Source organism: Nematostella vectensis, chromosome 8 (genome assembly GCF_932526225.1).
Source record: "Nematostella vectensis chromosome 8, jaNemVect1.1, whole genome shotgun sequence".
Classification (NCBI taxonomy): domain Eukaryota; kingdom Metazoa; phylum Cnidaria; class Anthozoa; order Actiniaria; family Edwardsiidae; genus Nematostella; species Nematostella vectensis.
In genome coordinates, this window is record NC_064041.1 from 6,984,225 (window position 1) to 7,008,697 (window position 24,473).

The 24,473-nt window shown below is 38.6% G+C and overlaps 1 protein-coding gene across 4 annotated transcripts; it reads right to left on the reverse strand.

The window, feature by feature from the left end:
* Positions 1-3,438: 3,438 nt before the first annotated feature.
* LOC5515260 (serine/threonine kinase-like domain-containing protein STKLD1) lies at positions 3,439-22,936 on the reverse strand. 4 transcript variants are annotated; one of them, XR_004296835.2, is made up of 30 exons: positions 22,609-22,936; positions 22,432-22,518; positions 20,773-20,817; positions 20,129-20,203; positions 19,314-19,359; positions 19,098-19,156; positions 18,597-18,667; positions 17,275-17,327; positions 16,824-16,883; positions 16,703-16,742; positions 16,189-16,261; positions 14,677-14,757; positions 14,122-14,201; positions 13,584-13,675; positions 13,248-13,262; positions 12,978-13,025; positions 12,411-12,445; positions 12,204-12,246; positions 11,334-11,450; positions 10,565-10,626; positions 9,816-9,882; positions 9,578-9,706; positions 8,323-8,451; positions 7,769-7,842; positions 7,224-7,281; positions 6,747-6,816; positions 6,583-6,650; positions 6,247-6,311; positions 5,683-5,762; positions 4,903-5,045 (listed from the first exon to the last, which is right to left on the reverse strand). XR_004296835.2 is itself a non-coding variant. In XM_032384863.2 (29 exons), the coding sequence occupies exons 1-29, from the start codon at positions 22,693-22,695 to the stop codon at positions 4,935-4,937; spliced, it is 1,998 nt and encodes a 665-aa protein (XP_032240754.2). In that variant the 5' UTR covers positions 22,696-22,936; the 3' UTR covers positions 3,439-4,934. The 4 variants fall into 4 exon arrangements, 3 of the variants coding, with proteins under 3 accessions (XP_032240754.2, XP_032240752.2, XP_032240753.2); XM_032384863.2 differs by lacking the exon at positions 6,247-6,311 and having other exon boundaries at positions 3,439-5,045; positions 8,380-8,451; XM_032384861.2 differs by lacking the exon at positions 6,247-6,311 and having other exon boundaries at positions 3,439-5,045; positions 22,609-22,933.
* Positions 22,937-24,473: the final 1,537 nt, after the last annotated feature.

The following is a 24,473-nucleotide window of genomic DNA, read 5'->3' on the forward strand; positions in this document are numbered from 1 at the left end:
AGCGTCTTTCTTCACACTACTATATATATATATATAAAATCATATATAAAAATCATTAAATCCCCTGATGAGTGGGCAACCACGAAACAGACCTGTAGGGAAACCTATGTAGTTTGTATTTTTCTCAAACCAACACTATACACCGCTCTACTTTCGAGTATTGAGCACTTTCTATGAAAGCCTTCAACCATCATTTTATATATATATATATATATATATATATATATATATATATATATATATATATATATATATATATATATATATATATATATATATATATATATAATACAAATATATATATATATATATAATAAAACAGACCGCTTCAGTTCCTCCGCTTTGTAGTATTATGTCACAGTTTACGTCATCGACCTCAGGACTCAGAAAAAAATCCTGAAAACTCGGAACATGGACCATGGAAACACTATGAATATCACCCCCATCCGACTTCAATTTCTTTTGTTCCGACGAAAGGCTAACGCTCGAAACGTCAGCACAACTACTCTGTTTCACATAAGTGACCTTGTGTTGGTTCTTAGCATGGAACTAAGAGTTAAACTATGATCCTGATCGCATCCTCTTTTTTAAAATATTCGAGTTGGTGTCCAAGGTCTCGATGTAGACAGGTTTTCTTAAAATAGGTCATGGCCAAATTAAACCCTGGCTCCATTATTTTGTCTTTCTTGCTTTTTTGAAGGGTAAAGTTATTTAGACGGCTTTACTTCACTATCAATGATACATTGAAAACTTGCATTTTTATTGCGGCAGAAAAACAATTGTCACACAAGTACAAATTTGCATTGGCATCTGGCGAAACGATGGCTGCTGTGGAAAAAGAAATTGAATTTCTGGCCATATATATTGACATATACGCTAAGAATACATTTAAGATAAACTTTTTCGCTAGACACAAAACAGAGACCTTTTTCAAAGCTTAAGATAGGCCCATAAAACTGACAATGAGGACTGTATATTATTTTACGGGATTACAATGTACTTAATGACTGATGGCAGCTTATAACCGGTTATTACCGGTTATGAAGTTAAATAGTCTATAACCAGTTATTATCGGTTTCTTGACGATTCGTTTCTTTGGCTGTCTTCACCAGACGCCTCTGATAAGAAAGGCAAGTGGACCTCGAGTTCTGTTCTATTTGGACACAAGTCTTCGACGCTCCCATCAAAATCAGATGAGGTTACTTCGATTGACGTCATTTCCGTCGTGTCACTGACCGGTCTAGGCCCAGTCCCTTTGCCAATGGCCACGACTGGCTCTTGTGGTTGCCATGGATACCAGGGGTATGTGTCTAACAGTGAGTATAGCTTCTGCAGCTGCGCAGGAGAGTACGGGAGAAGAGGGAGATGTGAGTGCGGCGCCGCCAGAGGAAAAATGTCCACCCCTGTGGGGGGATAAGACGGGAGACTTTTGTAGCTGGTAAATCCTTCGTCGCTACAGGCGTCGGCCACTACCCGCTCCGCTACACTTCCGCTTCCGCCTAGGTCGTAGAAGGAGAAGAGCCGCTTGCGGAGAAGTCTTTTGATGAGTATTTCGTCTTTGACACTGACGTGCTTAGTGCGGTTCACGAACCCTCCGCCCTTGAAGGACACGTCGTGTTTTGTGCGCTCCTTAACGGCGTAGCTTGCCGCGGTATCCAGCGCAATTTCGTCCATATTCCTGTACGATTTCACCCACGGTAGAAACAGCTCGCGGCAAAACTGCCTCTCGTCCTGGTTTCGATGCATGTCTTTGAGCAGACGACCCAAATCAAAGCAGCGCACGGCCTTTTGCTCGTAGTTTCTTATAGGTTCTTCAATACCAGATTCAGTTGATTTCGGCGGTGGTTCTGGACGCTCTCGCTTCTGGTTCGACCACGCTCGGAACCAAGGCCCTGTCTGAGTTGAGTGCGTCTTGTTATCGTTGTGATAAAATGTATTTTTCTTCTTTTTCGGGATTCGTGGAAGTCCCATAGCAGAGCTGTACACAGTCTTGTTTCTAACATTTTCCGATTGCACTCGGGCCTCGGTACTAAGCCGATGGTGTTCCGAAGCAGATTTCGACCTCATGGAGCCACTTGTGGACTTGTTTGAATCGTTTGCACGGATTTTCGGGAATCCTCTTCCATGGCAGAATAAAGGCTCCTTTTTATCGCCGACGCTATTTTTTGCGCTCTGTGTTAGGCTTCCTATACCGCAAGGTCGACTTTTCTTTTGCGGCTTTTTGGTCTTGAAATCCTCGCTTGGGACTGGCGACCCTGCCAAAGTAGACAGAGCACACTCATCTTCTGTGTCCAAATCAGTCAAAGACTTACTGGAAATAATCGGCGGAAACTCGACGTTCATTTTTTTGGGAAGAAACTGTACTTTCTCTACGAACCTTGGAAAGTAGTTTTCTCCTCTTCTTGTAAACAAAGGTTGTTGTCCGGATTTAAGTTTGTCCAGCCTTTCTTCTAATTCATCGGCGGACAAGCTGAAAAATTCTGTAATCTGGTCTTCCATGTTTTACCCTTCGAAAAGCAATCCTTGTTCTGTTGCAACAGAGATAAGTTTGCAAAAGGATTTGAAAACAAGTGCTTGACTAGTTGGCCTTGAAAACTGAACGTTCAACTACCCAAAAATGGCTGTAGTTTTCTTACTTTATCTTGTTCCCCCTTCAGGCTCAAAATGACAGGGCTACTAACAACCACTGTTTGTGTTGTCCTAAACGTTTGTTTGTCATTTATTCAGCCAGGGTGATTATTAGGTAATTAACAAGGTGAACAATAAATTGCAACGTTTATAACATCTGTTGTGACTTGTATGTAGACTTTGTTCGTTAAAAGAGAAGAATCATTAAGAAATCATTATCACTGGTATCTAAGTATTCTTTTATTCAAATTCAACAAAGCCATACTCGATCTATACGAGCATGTTTGTGTGAAAGCCATGGAGTCTTCAAAACCGGAAAATGTAGGGACTCTGTCTTCCGAAACTTTTGTTATGAAGAATGAAAATGCTACGAAGTTTCCTTCATTCCTTTCTGAACAAATATTCCTTTACGTTATGTATGTTGTGCAGCCCGGTCTAACGTGGCTACTTAATATTAGCCAGTTAGTATATGGATCCATGTTTTTAGGAAACCAATAATGTGTATTCGGCCTTCAAATACTTCTCTGCGCTTTAGAAAGTAAAACTTTATACTATTCATAAGTTAGTGTCAGTCAAAAAGGGGAATCCTTTACCATTGCTGCTTTTCTTAAAACTTTGTCCTCGGCTTTTCGCTATCTTGCAGTAAAATGATATGTAGATTTAATAACAATTAACCTCAGACTGGATTATGGTACAATAATTGGTATAAGAAATTCCTGTTGAGAAGCACCGCCAGAATCAAGTCGCCCATCCAGTGTCATGTTTACCCCGCCCAAGACAAAGTGAAACAAATGAACACTGCCGCTAAAATGCACAGTTGCTGGAAAAGTGTATTTAAATCTTGTAGAAAATTATACTTATTTACAACTTCATTAAAGTAGTGTTATTACGTTGCGATATAAGATAACAAATATTATGTTCATCTTTTTCTTACGAAGCAAAGCCGAGCTATAGCAACAAAATTGTCATCGTTTCATTGTCAAGTATCAAATAAAAAAACGTCTTTGAATTGGGTGTCACATCTGTAAATCTGTTTTGTAAAATGTGTATATCTGTTATGAATACCATGTCGTCTTCCATAACTTTGTTATTTGTAATAAGGCTGTAAAATCTAAATCAAATGCGTTGTCGCCAAAGCAACATTCATTGGATTTTTTAGAGGCTAAATTAGAAGTACATTTTGCTTACACATGGATAGAATCAAAAAGCCCAAACTGTCGTGATCTCGTACTAGATCAATGAATACAATACACCAAAAACTGGAATTCGACTCAGGGCAGACACTGAAGAAGTCTTATAAAGACAAAAATTGGGCAGAGTCGAATTCCAGTTTTTGGTGTACTGCTTACACATGGTGCATGTTGTGTTGTCATTTAACCATGGCAACTAGATGATCAGGTTTGTAATATTTTGTTTCGCAGGATTAGCAGAAAACGTTTTGGAAACAACAACTAAGTAACAGTGAGTCAAAAGAGATAACTACGGCTCCAAAGATTAGTATTCTGTCCTTTCAAAGAAAGCCCACGCGAAATGGAAAAAAGAGAATAAACCGCGCGCGGCTGGGGAGTCGAGCAGTTGAAGGTCCCTTTTCTTCTTTTTTCTCTTTTCGGCCATCGAACCCATATCGTAGGAAGGGGTTTCTATTGCTTGCTACGCAGGCTTTCTAGCCACGGGCTATCTCCTTAGCCTAATATTAGGTGAAATATTAAAATAATGATTCTTTTCCTTTTTAAATCTTGTATATATCAGACTAGAATTATGTAATAATTATTAGCACAGCTTGGCCTTATTTGATCGGGTTAAGAGAGCTATGTGGTCGGGTAAGAGGTTTGGTTTATTTCCTTAACGCATTACGTGGTCGGGTTAAAAGGGCTGGCCTATCCTTCTTGCCGAACTATGAGGTCGGGTTAGAAGGGTTGGTTTATCCTTTTGGCCGAAGTATGTGGTCGGGTTAAAAGGGTTAGTTTATCCTTCTGGCCGAAGTATGTGGTCGGGTTAAAAGGGTTAGTTTATACTTCTTGCCGAACTATGTGGTCGGGATAAGAGGGCCGGTTTATCATTCTTGCCGAACTATGTGGTCGGGTTAAAAGGGCTGGTCTATTCTTTTTGCTGTACCCGCGGTCGGGTTACGAGGGTTGGTTCATTTCCTTGCCACACTCCGTGGTCGGGTTAAAAGGGTTGGTTTATCCTTCTGGTCGAAGTATGTGGTCGGGTTAAAAGGGTTAGTTTATCTTTCTTGCCGAACTATGTCGGGTTAAAAGGGCTGGTCTATTCTTTTTGCTGTACCCGTGGCCGGAAACAAGGGTTCATTTCCTCGCCGCGCTTCGTGGTCTGGATCGTGCTGAGTTGCTGCGTCCCCCAGATCGCCCCTCGCCTCCCAGCATCACTAGCGCACTCACAGCGGGTGAGACTAGGTCCTGGAAACATAGCGATTACAAAGCATATCAATCAATGGCTGTCGTTTTTCTACATGGTCTAAAAGAGCCTGGGGCGAGCGCGCGGGCCTGTGATATTCTAAAATGTTCGGGATTAGGCTCCATTTCCAAGATGACTGCCAGCAAAATCGTAGTAAACACGAATTCCTGCAAGTTTACTTGGAAATTCTCGACTTACAAAGCTCTAGAGGGATAAAAAAGCGAGAAAAAAAAAATGATTGAAGCGGACTCCCAAGTATGGTTTGTAATGCCTGATAAGGAAATGATCGAAAATAGACTGATATGTGAGTCAGAGGTAGTCGATTTTTACGATACTTCACAGAGGTAATTAAAATGATCACTTCTAACAGCTGGATGAGTCTCGTGTGTTTTTATTGTGAATTTGTTACAAGGGATAGCCTGGGTCAAGCCCCGGCTAAAAATCAATCAACAGGAGTTATTTTTTCGTTTAAGATGAGATGGACATAACAACAACTTTAGCAAACAAACAACGATAACAACTAGAATCAATGAACCAAAAAAAAAAAAAAAAAAACAATATAGCAACAAGAACAACGAGAACAGCAATGAACAAACTGTTTTTTTTTTCTTGTTATAACTAATCGATCATTCGACCTACCTCGTTTGAGGAGAACTGCTGTTTTGCCTCTGCGAGTACACTCGCTACTTTGAGTGATTTCATGGTCTCTCTGATCTCATCTGGAAAAAGGTAGCCATTAGCGAAATTAATGAAATGCCCATTAGCGGCAAGCGTCGCTAAATGCCTACAGTCATCACAGCTGTAGCAGGCTTCGAAGCCACTGCTGAAAAACGCAAGACTAGTTCCAGTACCGCGCGGTTAAACCAGCCTTTCTGTTTTGAAATGGCGGCGTTTTACCGGCGAACTGTCACATTTTGGCGAATGCTAAGAAAACTACACCAAACCTAAGGCTATAATTTTCTTTATGACTCCCTCATTGTCACACAAATCTGTCATCTTTTGTACAGTGTGGTTTTAATGCTGTACAGTAAGTCAAAACAGCGACTGAAGTCAGCCTTTTCGTACTTTTACTCGAACGATTCAACAATACGATTGTGCTTGTTTTCGCCAGACCACGCGCTGTCGGCTTCGAAATATTGAGGGGAGGGGGCACAATACAGAAACAAAGACAATAGGCCACGCCCTTACTGGGAATTTCCTTACAATTTTTGGAAATATTAGGGGACACGTCTTCCCAGTGTTCCACCCCCTGTTACGGCTCTGGCCATCTGTCGATAAAATGTATGGATTCATTTCCTCTAGATGACACAAAGCGTATAGCGATTCGACGGTGCGGAATCAATCAAACGGTCGCAAATCTTCTTTATCAGCCAATAACCATATTTTTTTTCATAAAAAATACCTCAAGAAAATTATAAAAGTAAAAAAAAGGCATTTCAACTGATTATAGTTCCACGCCCACCGCTGCGACCAGCTTCTTTTTAAGTTCAGAGAGCTAGAAATGTTCTTATAGAACATGTCTAATAGAACAAAACTTACCATATTCTACGAGTTCGGAGAACAGGACGCAAATATTCTCCACGACTTCTTCGTTTTGCTTGTGATTTCTTTAAAGAATTAGGCACAAAATGAAGGGAATTGAATTGAAAACAAAAGTCAGAGCATAAAATTTGAATATACGATGTTATTATGTGACCACCTACTTGTATGCGTTTATAAGCAGCTGGATTCCTGTTCCGTCTTCAAAACTCAAAAGCTGGTAGGCGCATGATTCTGTGAATAATAGCATATATTTTCATCTCTGTTGAAATTCAGCTCCTTAAATCACGATAAAGTTATGATTAAGATTATTACGATGTTAGGTGGTGATAATGTGGTGATGATGACGAAGACGATTATAATGAAACTTGACGACGAATATCCCTTAGGGGAGTCTGAATTTTAACACCACCTCCCCCTTCCGATGGCGACGATGGTGAATATGGCGACGATGGTGAATATGGCGACGATGGTGAATATGGCGACGATGGTGAATATGGCGACGATGCTGAATATGGCGACGATGGTGAATATGGCGACGAAGTGAATATGGCGACGATGGTGAATATGGCGATAATTTTGCTGTTGATGGTGGTTGTGATTGGAATGACAATGTTGATAATAATAATCATGTCCCATACCATCTGCTTCCACAATGCTTGCCAAAGCCATACAGGCATTCTTGATAACTTTGTGCTCCTGCAAAAAAAGTGAAGAGTACATCCTAATCAATCACTACTTATCAGTCTGTGGTACTGCGCATGTCTGGAGTCAGTATTTATTGTAGGCTATTAATCGTCTACAAACAGTTGAACTTTAAGCTGTCAATGCCTTGTTAAAAAAACATGCAATCTTTTATTGAAAACTATGTTTTTTGACAGTTTGTGCTAATTACCTTTGAATTTAAGACTCCCACATGTACCGAAGGCTCATAAGTCAATCTAGAATTTGACTGAAATTATTTGTGTCCGGGCCGGAAAGCTATTGCAAAGCTCTTACCAATGACACTGCCCCTTTAAAGGTTCGTGCAATGAACCAAGCTAAAAAAATAACGGTTCCACTTATATGCCAAATAGGGGCATAGCTTTACAAAGTTTATCCAAACAAAGCTAGCAACAGATAATGTTTGGAGAAACTGTGAAGCTTTCCTGATGTGAGTGAAAGCATTCATTTATAGAGATCTAACCTTTTTGTGTGTTTGAATGGCTGTCATCAGAAGTCCCACCGTTTCCATATCAGCCATAGACTCGATGTTGTCATCTACAAAAGTTTAAGTAAATTATGCAAAGAAACAGTGCGCCCTTGAAGAGATAGGACTCTACCCGTTGAACATCAACCTCAATAGGTTTGTGAAATAATAGAGATATTGCGCAAGACCTAATTGGTGGATTTTCATAGTGTCAAGGTTATGCATGTTAAGGTCATGTGATGACGCAGCATAAACATCCGAAAATATCATTCTCTTGGGCGAGCAGCCTAATCCCAGATGTACTGTTCGGGACTCCTGTGGTTGGCCGTGGACGAGAGGTCCCGGGGAGAAGTTTCAGGTGACGTGATATCATCAATCACAGGAGATCCGAAACATCGCAGGAAACCCAAATAGAACATCAGGGACTAGACCAGAGAGAGTGAGAAGTATCGAATTTGGGTTTTCCATATTTTGTCCTCCCATTTATCATCCTCTTTGATCATCCACTGTAAACTGTCTCCGTTTAACAACTGTACATCCCCAAACCTTACCTTCCATCGAAAGGGACCACAATGCACTGCAGGCTGCCTCTACGAGGTCCACAACACCCGAGTGCCTCTCCATTGCGTTACACACATCATGCAATCCACGCTCCTCCGTCACGATTTTACAATTGGACTCTAGGGAAACAAATTTAATCATTTTTAATTAATTAAAATAGCCAGAATCTCGAGCTACCCGTTAGCATTACATATTCTAAATACATAAATTAAACCCCTATTTTTGTCTCATTTTTTGTAGCCACTACTTTTATTATCTTTATCATCAAAGCCACCATCAAAATAACAAACAATATAATATCAACACCACCACAATCATCATCATCATCATTATTGCTCAAAAAAGTTAAGAAAATATCTTGACAATTATCATAATCATAGTTGTCATCATCATCATTAGAAGTTCTAATCGTCCATATAAGAAAACTCTAATAGTAAACAGGAGAAATCATCGTCGTTGTTGTCATCCCCCCGTCACTATCGACATTATTGTCCTTCTAATATCAGGGCAAGAGTAGAATTGTTTCCCCCATCAATATATACACTAATAACCTGCATGAAAGAACACACATTTCGGGATTCATTACCTATATATATACAACTATTTTAATTAACGTTGTCGGTGCAAATGGCGAATGGCAATTTCTAAATGGCAGTTCTACGACCGAAAGGTGCTTATGGGTATTGTTTATTTATGAAAATAAAGGTGCTAAATAAATTCAAGCGATGTCTGAACCATAAATTAATTACATGGAAAGTTCTATGTTTTATCTATATGTTTTTGAATTTTGGAGTAAATATTTTGGGATTCATGGGTCCCTTCGGTCGTAGAACTGCCATTTGTCATTCGCCATTTGCACTGACAACGTTTTTTTAAAAAAGGTTGCACCCGCGAATCTATGTATCGCAACCCGTAGTGGCTCATGGGTAACGTATAAATGGCTGAATCCTGGTCTCCGAAAGCCGTGTGAACGTTTAGAGGTGCATCAACAAGAATGCTAAAGCTTGTATAAGAATAAACATGTGTTTGTTCTTATTTACGCTTATATTTCTATTTATTTGATACCCATGAAGCACTGCGGGCAAGGACACATTAATTCTCAGTGTGCACCGGCCTTATTTAAAATAGGTATATACATGAAAACAATGTGTGTATGTTTTTTTCCAGGCTGGATGTATAAACCAAAATGTCAACCTGGATATTCTTAACCCACATGTCCCTGCATGCGAGTTTGATTGTACTCACCGTTCACCGCTAAACTCCAGAGAGCCCCACAACAGTTGGCGTTTATCTCTGAGTTATCAGGAAAGGCCCTCATGGCGGCCAAGACGTCCTGCACACCGCCTTGCTTACCAATAACCTCAGCGGCGGCCTCTAGAGGAGAGAAGAAACAACAAGCATAAGAACACATGTACACAGCAAACATTAATTGACAGTAGAAGTTCATAAAAGCATTGTTTACGAAAAGAACAGTTGCCCCTACCGTCAGCGGAAAAGGCCATCAAAAGCTGACATGCGGCGGTTTGCAGTTCAGCAGACCCAGCGTGGGACTGAAACAACAGCAAAAAACATTTCACACACTACGTATTAATCCTATAAGGCTCTGTATTACATTTAGCCTGCGTAGCAAGCCGAAAGAGTTGGAAAAGGAGAGACGCGGTACTTGAACTAGTCTTGCGTTTTTCAGCACTGTCTACGCAGGCTAGATTACACTAACCTCATTTGCACTTGTATAAAGGGGGTACTTCATAAAAGGGGTTGCTTACTTAAATCTAAATACATGGTAAAGTGGATTTTATTTACTGTCGCCTTTTGAAAAGGCAGCACACGATAGATCTCTTTTTTTCCTAGGAGAAATAAGCGAGGCAGGTGGGATTAATGGATGGCAGGATAATAATAAACACTCAGCTATTTAATCCCTGTCGGTTCGATGCGAATGCTGATGCGAATGGTGTTTGCGCGATACCCTATAACAGGGTATCCGTGATCCGATCCCTGGGCTAAGAAAATTATCCCTTATTCCAAAATTGTGTGAGATTGTGATCCCTTATTCCATATAAATCTGATCGTGATCCCTTATTCTGGGCAAATGATCCCTGATCCTTCAAAATTGATCCCAATATTTTGGAAATGATCCTAGCGCAACCAACATAACTTTGATCTCAAAATAAAGCTAGTTACTACCCTGCTATAAATACAACAAGGTAAACGACGAGTGCTAGTGTGTCTCACCCTCATCGCCAGTAAGATCGGTCGTATGATATCCGCTGTGTACATGACGTCATTCTCGTCAGCTGGAAAATAAAACGTCAAGAATCAAACTCATTGCTCATGGCTGCTTCATGTCAAAGGTACTTGTTGGCTTCATAATTTGTGATAAAGCCTGTTCATAATTTGTGATTATCATTCAGAGTTTATTCGGAAACGTGTTCTTTTTGAACATTTGAAATTCTGGGGCGCGCAACGGACAATGTGTAATATGAACCTTGGAGTTCGCGAGTAAAAACATAACCCTAAATGAGGGCTGACCAGTAGGTAAATAGTGGTCAATGTTGAAGGTTCCTATTGTGCAGCTACATTGATATGAATCCAGGGCTGCCGACCCGGACATGGAAAAAATAGGGGAGGGGGGCACGATACAAGCGACCATATGAAAAAACGTTGTCGTTTTTGGGGTCTGGTACCTAGGAATCTTTGTTTTTTTTTTCAAAACTTTCTCCATTGACTAAAGATGGTCACAGTCACTGTTTTTCTCTTCTGATTACAAGTATAAAGTTTAAGAAGCACGTATCACAGGATACGGCAACCTTAAAAATGACAAGAATCATACGGTTTTTCCAAACAAGGAATATATTAGTTTCCTTATATGGAAGTGACCGCGTTTGGCAAAAACTACAACTTTTGGCTAAGTTTTCTTGATATGTATGAAAAAATAGGGGGTAGGGGGAGGGGTGTGCCACGGGCCCCTTGTCTCCGCACTTTTCCTGACAAGGGGTCTTACCTGTTGGAAGAAGGTTGATAAAAATCTTGCACGCCTTTATCTGGATTTGGATGTTACTCCTTCCGGCTGCCATAGTGAGGGCTATAGTCTTTTTTGTGGCTGCATTTAGCGTTACATCTGGAAAGAATCACAAAATGAATAATAGAGTAAAAAAGGTTGCATTCTAAAAACCCATGTAACGCTGCCCTTAAAGCCGCATTGTCACTAGGTTACTTCCGGTAGATTACGTAACAATCTGCGATGATTTTTATCGAGGACGCGAAAAATATTTCAAAATATTGAAAGCAGTGTGTCTATTGGGAGTTTCTTTGAGGATGTGATCGATAATTTAGAGCGGATGGCCTGTTAAATATCTCGGATTCTAATAGATTCTTTTGTCTTGTAATGGTTGATGTTTCCGTCGCTTTAAGAAGGCAAAGCATTTCATTTACTTATTGTTCGAAGGAAGAATAAGTCTTAAGCATCAACATATTGGATGGTACTACTGCTCTGGAAGTAAACGGGTGGCAATGCGGCTTTAATGCTTCCCCTTGTGCTTCATAGGTATCAAACACACGAGCAGATCACCGTATATAAAAACATTCAGATTTGCAAAGCTATAGCGTCTTCGTTCATGGCCCTGTAAACACTCGCATGGTTTCCAGAGACAAGGACTTAGCAATCGAGCTAGCGGGAGTTCAAGTTATCAACTATCGTATTAGCGAGTTTTTATAATACACAAAAGAAGGCACTCCAACGTTAGCACCCTAAACACTTAGAAGCAGCGGCACACGTAAATTTATGTGGCAAAAATGTTCCAAGTATCCCGTGATAAGCGACATGAGAAGGAGATAATCTCATAATCGCATTATGAACGAAGCAAAGCCGTACCTGGCTTTCTTGTGTGGGTTTCTATGAACTTCAAAGCTTCAACCTTTAAAAATGATAAACTGTTAGTGGTGCTCCTCAATATTCCAAGACTTAGAAAAGAATAATATAGCCATATAATAAAAAGCAGATAAAAGAGAAAAAAATCAGTGCTCTGGGTCCGTCCATCAGTCCGGTTACGGATTGTGATTTTTTCCTGATTGTACAAACCTGGCACTCCGGTTCTTTGTTTTCTTTCATGTATTCTGGACAAAAGTATTTTAGTTAGGTAAGCATTTTAATTTGTTGTTGAAACAACATAACCTTTACAATCAACAATGAACAACTGAAAATACTAGAAGCCCGTGTCCCCACAATATTTAAAAAAATTACAAGGAAAGGCATGGATGTGCTACCAATTTTTTTTTTAAGAAAAAAAAAGTGAAATTAAAATGTTTAAATGTTTCTGTATCGTGACCCACCCCAATATTTCAAGGCCTGCTACATATCTGAGACACCAATTAACAATATTTTTCCAACGACGACAAAAGCTGTCTACAAACGTATCACTAACAAAAATAAATAACAACAACAAAACTTCCACCAACGATAATGCCAATTTAGGTTTTGATTAATTGCAACATTTCCCGCCACACCTCACTTATCACTCTCGCTAAACAACAAGCAACACCTCCCACCACACCTCAGACACTTATAACTCTCGCAACAGAACAGCAGTACCAGTAACAGAAGCCGCAATAGCAAAGCAAGCCCGTCTAAGATCGGGCGAGGACTTACTTAACACTCCCGCGATCCCCTTGTCTTTTGGTACCGGTTTGATTTGACCTGAGAAGCAACCAAATTAGTAACTGGGTAAGCTTTAAAGGGTCCTGAGGGAGCGGCTACCAATGACAACAACGTCAGACAGGGGCGTGATTTTTCTTCGTCTGATGTCGGAGTGGGATCAATTTGGAAAAGCATAGTCACGGGAATTAAGCCCAGGCCCCTTCCCCACATCACATAAAACTGCTTGACTAAACGATTCGTACACAGTCACAATTAACTCACTTTTCTTTTTGTCGCCTTGGGAATGAGAGTGATCGAGGCAATAAATAGCAAAAATAAAAACTATTAATATATTGAAATAATATAAAAATCAACATCAGATAAATAATAAAAACATCATATGCAAACAATAAATCTAAAGCAAGTAATAATATCAATGAAGTGAAGGGAAGAAGCAATAAAATAGGTAAAATTGCTGAGTTTTCCACTTCCTTTGCTTGTGAAAATGATCCTTTTTTTCAACAATATTGCTGCTATTACACCATGTTTGATGAATCTTCAATGCAAAATGTTTCTTGGCGATAATCGCAACAACATATTGATGGCCATCAAGCCTACCTCCTTTTGACGCAGCACTTTTGGAAGATTGTGTATTTGTTCCTTTTGCTAGTTCCACACAGCTTTTAATATATGGCATTTCTAATAGTTCTCTGTAAAGGAAAAGGATACAAAAACTTTTGGTTACACGAATCTGAAAGTAATTTCTGTTTTCCTTATAAATTAGTTTTACATGGGTGGAAGAAGGATTTCCAATTATAGGGAGTTGAAGCAAGTATTTCAAGAGATCCATGTACCCTACAATAAAACATGACCCCATTTTATTGATAAATGAGAAAATATTACATTGATAGGATGCCAATACTAAAATGATAAGATATTTCAATATTCGAAATAAAACCAGAAGCAAACAGTGTAAAAAAGCTTTCTGTATATCGTCACCATAAACAACTATCATCACCATCACCATTCAACACCACCATCATCGCCATCACCATCACCATCACCATCGCCATCGTCATCTCCATAGCCATCACCATCATCATAATTATTGTACATCAATGTCTCACATGGCCTTATTCTCAGAACAGGGACATACTTTGCAGTGGGGCGTTGCTGGAAGTTCCGTCTAAGCATCGTACGGATGACAGAGCAGAGGTCATTGCCAGACTTGTAAATCTGACGAGAAGACGATATGATCCGCGATTACAAAACAAGGCAGTTGGATCCTTTGAATACCATAATTAAAATTGAAAGACGAACTGTGAAAGGAAATAAGGTGTAGAAGGTTTATCCGAAAGACTGGAAACACAGGAGAAACAAACTCAATCCACTTGGAACACCAAATTCAAATCCAGTCCATAGTACCTTGCCATTTGACTTGTGTGCAAAATGTTATAACATTTTTTTTTTCAAAAAGACCATTGAGTCGGGCATTTGGAATGGACCTATATAATTTAACTTAGCTACGCGCACGCGCATTGTAGCACTTAGGATTTCACTTCTTCGGTTTTAAAGAAAATTCAATGGTTTATATGAGCTATACAATGTTGTTGACTTTTATTTTAGCCAAGCTAAGAAAGCTTAGAAAGAACTCGAAATTTCTTTAAACCGTAGAAATGAGCTCCCTGTGATTGTAACAAGCTTGATTTACCGGTTTGACCTGTCTCAGTATATCCTCCAGAGTTTCTGGGTTGCTTTTGATTTGGAATAAACACGAGGACATTTCTGCAGACTTTGAAGAGAAACAAATCAACAATGAATGAAGCATCCATGCAAACATGAAGCCCTTTGCGCAAACGAAATGCGTGACTAATAACACGATCCCATTATCAAGGCCATATTTTAGAGACCACGTGACCTAACTGGGAGAAACTAAACACTTAATGAAAAAAATGAATTCTGGCTTTTTTCGTAAGCGCTGAATATGTTGATTTTTGTTCTGTTATTTTGACGCTAAAAGCCTGAGCGCGCGCAAGTTTGCCACCCAAACAATCACGTGATCTCTTAGCGCAAGTCCCCTATTATTTTCATATACGAGAGTTGGCCAGAGCAATGAAAAATATACCAGAAATATATTGGGGTAAATAAAATACCGAATAATGACTTACTCTTAGAATATTAAACGGTATATTTTACTACCATTTCCGTTCAACCTTGGAGCTTGACAAATTTTTCGCGTTGTTTCCGATTCAAACTAACACGTTCGGTCGAGAATTCATCATGTTTCTATTTCTCTGATTGGTTGATAAATAAAAGAAGAAATACCAACGAGTAGCCAATCAGGGAGCGAGAATTCTCGACCAAACGTTCAAGTTTGAAATGTAAACAACGCGAACAATTGTCAAAGCTTGTCAGGGTTGAACGAAAATGGTAGTATTTGTTTTCAACAAAGATAGAATAGATAATGTAATGAATGCATACACGTTTCATTTCATCAGCAATGCAAAGAAATGCTAACAGTATATAAATAAACGTTTACATTAAAACGCATAGACACGTTTACATTACTTTAAAAGAAGCGTTTACAGCATGAAAAAAAGTTTTCAGTATGAAAAAACGTTTGCAGCATGAAAAGAAGCGGTTACAGTATGTAAAGAAACGTTTACAGTATGAAAAGATACGTTTACAGTATGAAAAGATACGTTTAAAATATGAAAAGATACGTTTAAAATATGAAAAGAAACGTTTACAGTATGTAAAAACGTTTGCAGTATGAAAAGAAACGTTTACAATATGAAAAGATACGTTTACAGTATGTAAAAACGTTTGCAGTATGAAAAGAAACGTTTACAATATGAAAATATACGTTTACAGTATGAAAATATACGTTTACAGTATGTAAAAACGTTTGCAGTATGAAAAGAAACGTTTACAATATGAAAGAATCCATTTACAGTATGAAAAGATACGTTTACAGTATGAAAATATACGTTTACAGTTTGTCAAAAAACGTTTGCAGCATATAAAGAAACGTTTACAGTATGTAAAAAAACGTTTGCAGCATGAAAAGAAGCGTTTACAGTATTTGAAGAAACGTTTGCAGCATCAAAAAAACATTTACAGTATGTAAAAAATCGTTTGCAGCATGAAAAGATACGTTTACAGTATAAAAAGAGACGTTTTCAGTATACAAGAAAAGACAGCAGTGATAGCAATAACTCACATCCATGATTTTACACGTGGCCATCTCAAGAATGATACAACCTAGAGACCACACGTCGCTTCTTTCGTCGTATCTATGGCAACATCAAGGCGTCCTATCATTTGCTATTGGATGGAGTAACATCTTGTATTTTGCTAGTACTTGTATGTACGTATACACCCGCGTAACCCAAAGGTATTAGCAACAAGAGAGCCATTATATGAATGTGTTTTTTTTTTGGAGTACTGTACAGGCGCTTACCAGGGGTGCGCAGGGTGCGTGAGCATTCCCCTTGACCGCATTCGGAGACAATCCTTATTGAAAGATCGTCAAATATTATCCTTTTTCCATAAGATACCTTTGGCTGCTGTTTCCGTCGGCCCGCCGTAGGTAAACTGGTGCTTGCCGCACACTGTGTGTATGTTTTGGCAGTATCATATGTATGTTAACCCCTGCGTACCTCTGGTATAAGAAACAAACCATGGGACAAAACAACGCAGGACCGGGTGTCGTCTATAGTTATCATCAAGGATACGGTTTCTCAAGCACTTCCGGGGCCATCCAATTCATTGTACCTGCACACACATAGAACAACAGTAAGCACAGGTAACGAGAAATAGGGTAAAGCTTTTAATATTGATTCCCTATTTCCTCACCTACGGTAGTCCGTGTTCTTGTTCTGACGTCATCCATTATGGCAGCAACTCCGAAATCACCTAAAACATGACAATAACAAGAGGATAAATAATCAAACTATTCTTATTTTTACTTTTAGGCTTAGTTCAAACGTCGTATGAGCCGTATTCAATGCAAATGCATGCAAATGAATCGAGTCGATTGTTTTATTTTCATTTGCACGCATTTGCATTGAATACGGCTCACGACGTTTTGTGCTTAGGCTAAGCGGCATTTCAGGGGGTTAAAAAATCAATTCCTTCAGTGGAAAAAAAAATACATTTGTAAGTTATGCGCAATATTTTGTGTTGTTTTATATTGCTCTGTTGTATTTATGTTTCTCACAACTTTGGAGTTTCCTTTCAGTTTTATACTGCTTCCTTTTGTTTTCGAAAACCAAGTAATGGGTTTCAATAATAAAAGGCGCCGTACCGATTGATATCGCCCCAGATTCGGCTAGGAAGATATTACTTGGCTTTAAATCTCTGAAAGACAGCAACAACAACAAAAAAAAAGGATTTGAATACAGCAACAAAAAAACGGATTTGAATGTATAATGAGCAGTTCTAAGTAAACAAAGAACAGTGCGCGTAGACAATGAACAATTATAAGAAAACAAAGAATAAGTGCGCGTAGACAATGAACAATTATGAGCAAACAAAAAATGTGCGCGTAGACAAAAAACAATAATAAGAAAACAAAGAATAGTGCGCGTAGACAATGAGCAATCATGAGAAAACAAAGAACAGTGCGCGTAGACAATGATCAATAATAACAAAACAAAAAATAGTGCGCGTAGACAATGAGCAATTATGAGAAAACAAAAAATAGTGCGCGTAGACAATGAGCAATTATGAGAAAACAAAGAATAGTGCGCGTAGACAATGAGCAATTATGAGAAAACAAAGAATAGTGCGCGAAGACAATGAGTATTTAAGAAAAAAACAAAGAACAGTGCGCGTAGACAATGAGCAATTATGAGAAAACAAAGAATAGTGCGCGAAGACAATGAGCAATTATGAAAAAACAAAGAACAGTGCGCGTAGACAATGAGCAATTATGAAAAAACAAAGAATAGTGCGCGAAGACAATGAGTAATTATGAGAAAACAAAGAATAGTGCGCGTAGACAATGAGCAATTATGAGAAAACAAAGAATAGTGCGGGCACACAATGAGCAATTATGAGAAAACAAAGAATAGTGCGCGAAGACAATGAGAAATTATAAGAAAACAAAGAACGGTGCGGAAGACAATGAGCAATTATGGGACAACAAATAATAGTGTGCAAAGATAATAAGAAATTATAAGAAAACAAAGAATAGTGCGCGTAGACAATGAGCAATTATGAGAAAACAAAGAATAGTGCGCGTAGACAATGAAAAATTATGAGAAAACAAAGAACGGTGCGAGTAACAATGAACAATTATGAGAAAACAAAGAACGGTGCGGGAGACAATGAGCAATTATGAGAAAACAAAAAATAGTGCGCGAAGATAATGAGCGATTATGAGAAAACAAAGAACGGTGCGCGTAGACAATGAGAAATTATAAGGAAACAAAGAACAGGCGTAGACAATGAGAAATTATGAGGAAACAAAGAACAGTGCGAATAGATAATTGGTGAGGAATCAAAGAACATTGCGCGTAGACAATAAGCAATTAAGAATAAACAAAGAATAGTGCGGTAAAACACCGACTAACTACTAGAATACGATTAGAAGCCACTTCTTTCCCAAAGAAAATGATAGCTTACCTATGAATGACTTTCCTTTCGTGCACAAAGATTAGAGCTTCCACCATCTGCCCGATCCACTTTTTCAAAACCTGACGAAAAATGTGAAATTAGTGCAACTAGTGGCATTCAACGGGTTGGAATCTTATGCTAAATAGGTTTCTAATGAATGAAAATAAATAAACGTACAATAAAACAAAAAGGAATCACATCTGATGTGCTGTAATGTGTTAGAAACTACAAATTAAATTGGGTTTCCTGTGTGTTCAGGTGATTATTTCCCAGGACTTTCGCGGTTGACTCAAAATGGCAGACGAACGAAACAAATCAGTCATCGCACCTCTCGAGAGTTTACAAGTATTTCATCACCAGAACCCACGTGTAGTGTTAGAGGGATATGTATGAAGGGATTACACCTTTTAGACACAAGGTAGGCGAAAGAATGTAATTAGTTTCACAGAGCAGAGAATTTCAGATTTTTAAATTTTCTAAAGAAAAAAATAGGGGCTTTCTCTATCTCACCATTTCTTCGATTACTTCCTTTTGTTTTCGTTTCTGTTTGAGACATCTGTCCAGGTCCCCTAAGAAAAAAATTAGGCTATTAAGTCAGGGATATCTTTTGTCGAACAGCAATAACATTTAAAAGGGTACCTTAATTATTACTTATTTCTTTCTAAATTTGGACCAAGCTACTGTAAAACTACATTTTTATTTAAAAAATAGTAGAGATTCACTCACCAAATTTATAATAATCCATCACAATACACACAAACATGGCTGATTCCTAGACAGACAAAAAAAACAATTAGTATATATTAGTAGATAACATATATGTTGAGTAAATTGCTATACAGTATCATGGTTCCTGGAGCTTAACAGCCAACAAATTTATGACCTTTTAAAAGACCTAGAATCTCTAAATTTAATACCAGCATGAACTTGCACACTTAGGGAAAGGTCGTTATTTATCAGGGTGGGGGAGAGGGCTGCTAAGTTGAATTTTGTCCTGGTTAAAAAATTGTGACCCTCCCCAAATCTAAAGCACAAAAATGGTGATCCTCCCCCAAAAAGGCGAACAAAAATTAAGGTGGGGCACTGACTTAGACATTCCCATGGGAAGGCAGCGGAGCTGGCCTTTTAAACACCACAAAGCCAGGAGAAAAGTTAATTAATATTGTAAAGGGGGGTCTGGGGGAATGCTTCCCTGTGAAAATTTTGCCATTTTCAAATATATGAAATGCTAATTATTGTAAAAACCTAAATAGAGAACAGCAACGTTAGCCCCTTCCCAACTGAAAGTTTATTTAAATTTGTACCAGCAATCTGGAAAAAAATAAAGCCCACCCCTTAACCCTGTATCAAAAATTGAGGCACTCCCCCAAATCGATGCTCAAAAAATAGACAATGTTAAATAATGACCCTTCCCTTAATCAGAAAAAAAAAACAAATAAACCAATCATCTTCGCTAGAAATTCTAAACATTTTAAAATGTGAAATAAAATTAATGGCAAAAATAGCATATCGCAAGTGTTAAGGTAGAATCTACTAGTTACCTGTTTATCCCAAGTGACAAAAAACTCCTTGTAGCCACAGATGTTTGGATGCTTGAGTTCTTGTAGTGCCATGGCCTGTTGGTTTCAAAAAATGAAATAATGTAAGAGTCTCACTCCTTATTCCCAGTGTCTTACCACTGGGGAAGGGGTTTGATTTCGAAAAAGCACCCATCCTCAGGAGCACATTTTTTGTAGTAAATTTGTGAAGTTATTACAGGGTTATTTAGTGAACTAATTTCCTAATACTCATCTAATCTTTTTCTTTTAGGCTGGTGACAGCTGCATACATTAGCTTCAAATATATGAAAAATACATGTAAACATGTAAAAACCCATCCAACTACTCGACTCTGGGTCAGTCCCTTCCCCCCCCCCCCCCTCCGCCCAGGACACCCCCCCCACACACACACACACACACACCCAACAATAAAACACACACCCAACAAAAAAGGAAAGTAACATATGGTTTTAAAATTATGCCAGATGATCTTTTATGTTACAAACACACCAATCCCACACTTATTTTTAACAGCCAAAAAATCTTAGACATTTTGCTCACCATACTTACTGCCTGTGTACACTAGGCCAGGCAAATAATGACTAGCAATGCCATCAATGTCTTTATGTAAGTTATATTAAAATCACCTCTTTGAAAGCTTTGTTGGCTTCACTTTCATCGTTACACTCAACCTGCAACAAAGAGTACAGATTATGGTATATATATATAATCAATGATAGGGAGCTGTTAGCCACAAGTGAATTGTAACCCTGCTCCCCCGACCCCCCCCCCCCCCCCACAGCCCCAGGAAATAGCCGCATTTTTAATTTGCTCACGCCTCTGCAGGAAATCATGCTGTTACAATCCCCACCCCAAAGTATGGTACATTATTTTTAAGATTTCCTATGTCAACACTCTGCTAGTGCAACTCAAACCAAAATTGTTATCCTCCAACACTTTGATGACTCAATGATAAAGACAAAGTATAGAACAAGAAGACCAAAATAATTGATACATTTAAAGTAAAAAATTTATAGACTGTTGCAAGGTTTTGCATTACTAGCCCCGCTGAAAATCCCAGCTAATTTGGCAAAAGGTTATTGTCCCCGCCTCCCCTGGAGAAATGTAACTGTACAAAAGCATACTGCCACAGTCATACCACCGTTACTCCCCCGCCTATATCCCAGCGATTGGGGGCTGGGGTTTTGGTTGACTAGTGCATTAGCACAAATAATTCTCTATTCCCTGGGTTTTTCTTTTTCGAGTCTGTACTGTATAATAATACTGTTAGAGTATATCACAGCTTCAATTACATAGGCCTAGTGCTTTATATATAAAAAAAAAACATCTACTCACAAAAGTGGATCTTGGGAGAGTAGCGGCAAGTGAGGCATTCGCCTCGGTAAAATTTTGATTATTTCACAATGGAATAGTATGAGATAAAAGACCTGCATTTGTTTGATTTATCATCCAGTGGCTAGCTTTGCCTCGATAAAACTTTGATTTGATAAAACTTTGATGAGAGCTATGTATAATAAACTCCCTCTCTTTAGATGAGAGCTATGTATAATAAACTCAAGTTAACCCATAATAGGGTCAGTAAATCACATATTATCAACAGACTTTGGGAAACAAATCAAATTCTTTATCTTAGGGGTGCTGACGATACCTTGCAAAATCTGTATAAGTACATTGTATTTGACTTGTTAACGTTTCACTGAAAATCGAGTAAACGAAAAGGTATATGTTGTGGTTTGAAATGCTTCTTGGTTTGAAATTGTTAAAACCAGTTTGAAAAAAAATCAAACCAAGAAGCATTTCAAACCACAACAAATGTGGCATGGTTTGAATTTTTTCAAACTGGTTTTAACAATTTCAAACTAAGGAGCATTTCAAACCACAACATATACGCTGTATACAACACTAGCAGATTTATTTGCATATAAATAATAAATCTCCTCCAATCTTCCAAATAATCTTTAAATCAGCTATCAGAAAACGGAACTCATTGTAAGGAATAGAAAGAAGTGATTTTTTTTCTATTAGGGCACACGATAACCGATCTATACTCGAGTCTAAACCTTTTGACAAGTTTTTTTAGTTAAACATTAACACAAACACAACAATAATCCGGAAAGCGCCAAAAGGCTTCAGAACGCTACTTCATAAATCACTAACGAGTTTTATTAAAATCGCAAAAGTGTATCCTTATTGATTCTTAAAAGAAACCAAAACCATTAGAAGTAATATCAATAAAAGAAAATGCGATCAGCGGGTATACCAGGCAGAATGTACGCCATACTTACTTTCTTCAACACGAATTTCTTGTGGTCTAGTTTATTCTCCACTAGATATACGGCGCCTTGTGCTCCTTTGCCCAATCTTTCCTCAAGCTGTATGCACAGAAGTAAACACATTCAACTTTGAGTTTTTAAACATAATGACACCTAGACGTATTTATAGGGGTTTGAATGTTATAGTACCTTATAATGCTCCATGCTGTTGCCCTGTGCTTCCACGGTATGCGAGCCCCTGTCACTTAGGAGACAGTAATTTATGCAAGTTACCATTAAATTTAATGATGGCCATCAAAGTTAATCCTTATCATTTGTCATTCCTAGGATTACAAAAAAAATGAGTCCCTTGAGAGGCGATTCTAAAAGTAACGCACGAACAAAGGAGGTCAAGATAGATGAAAGTTTTCAAGCGAACCGAGATTTTTCGAACGAAACGAGAGATTTTTCGGTCGGAGCGAGAGATTTTTCGAGCGAAGCGAGAGTTTTTCGAGCGAGGCGAGAATTGCGACGAGCGAAGCGAGGAGCCTCTGAGCGAACGCGGTCCTATTTAGGGTTCACTAATCGATTACTATGTCAGTTATAAATTAAATTTATAATCCCGGTCAAACCGGTTTCTCGTCACTTGGCACATCGAGCTGCCAAAATTACATGTTTACACTCAGAATGAAGGAAAGAATGGCTGTTATCTGATGTGACCGTGACCTGCCAACTCAAATTGACGTTCTTGAAATCGAACCATTAGTCCAGTCAATCTAGTTTTTTTTACCAAAAAGTAATTGCAACACAAGTAATTTCGAAAGTTAACATCGCGAAAATTTCGATCAAAGTTTTCACCATTTTATCATATTTTATCAAATAAATATAAACTGAGATTGTACAAGCGTAATATCGTTTGAATACATTATTCAGAATATTTGTTACAAAGTTGAATGAATTTCTGGAAAAACAGACTTATTTTACCTATCATCTTTTCTTCCGCTTTACGACAGGGTACCCAACAACAATAAGAGAACAAAAGAACACACACATTTTCAAGCAAAACTCTGTGATTTGCTAATCCCACCCCACTTCCCCCTCCTCCCATTCATCCCGTACCCCCTCCCCTCCCCCCGTAAAATAATCTCCCGGTTTTTCAAGTCTTGGGGTTGGCGGGTATGTGTCCGGGAACTTGCTTCGAAGAGTTTCTGCCAAAGCAATAGCGATCTGTAGTAGAAATATATTTGGATTGTTGCCGTGAACTCAAAACAAGACCGAGTTTCTCACGTTTCCCCTAACTGAAGAAACCGGTTTCTGTATCACGTAAGAAAAATGCCCAAACAAACGATTTGTTATTTTGATAGCCAATCAGAGCGCTAGGGTCAAGATCTGACTCGAAAGGGGTTAACTCATCTAGACGACCGCATTATAGTCCGGTCGCTTAGTGTTTCTTGAGAATATTAGAGGATTTGGATTGTCTAAGAAACATCTGTAGAAACTCTTTGTCGCGCAAATAGTGCAAAATGGCACAGGAATTGTCACAAATTTGCGGTATTAATTCTCGAAAGCACTTAAAAAAAGAAAAAGCTGACCAGCAGGGGCACTACGAAAAAAACAGCGTACGTTTGCATCATAGTGATGAGGTTGAACGCATCGCATGCTTAACAGGATAGCAACCAACCTCCAACGAATCACCGCACCAATATAGGACTATTTTATTATCCTAAAGATGTCTTAATGATGACTTCAGGGATGGAAAGGGCCGTGGAGCATAAGAAAAGGAAAGGTCTCCAGAAAGCGAGAGATGATAAAAAAGTATAGAGCTTTTGTCAAGCTTATAGAATATATTAACAGAATATTTAATGGAGGCTGTTGAAAATGGTACGTTCCTTTTTGATGTCCGAGCTCGGGAGATTTTGGGAATGAGAAATCCTTTAACCGTTTTCTACTAAAGGATAGAGTTTTAGAGGCTTTTCTTAAGGTGCGGATCAGTGATCGGCGGATCGTTATTGTAATAAAGGGGACAAAGTTATTCTGAGACAAACTGGAAGAGACTTTTCAGAATGATGCGCGTA

Excerpts from the sequence above, each read along its gene's own strand:
- LOC5515260 (XM_032384861.2), bottom strand. The coding sequence starts at position 22,695 with ATGGTAACTTGCATAAATTACTGTCTCCTAAGTGACAGGGGCTCGCAT. Across the intron at positions 19,157-19,313 it reads GATGGATTATTATAAATTTG|GGGACCTGGACAGATGTCTC; the intron begins GTGAGTGAATCT and ends TTTTTTTCTTAG. Across the intron at positions 16,743-16,823 it reads AAGAACACGGACTACCGTAG|GTACAATGAATTGGATGGCC; the intron begins GTGAGGAAATAG and ends ATGTGTGTGCAG.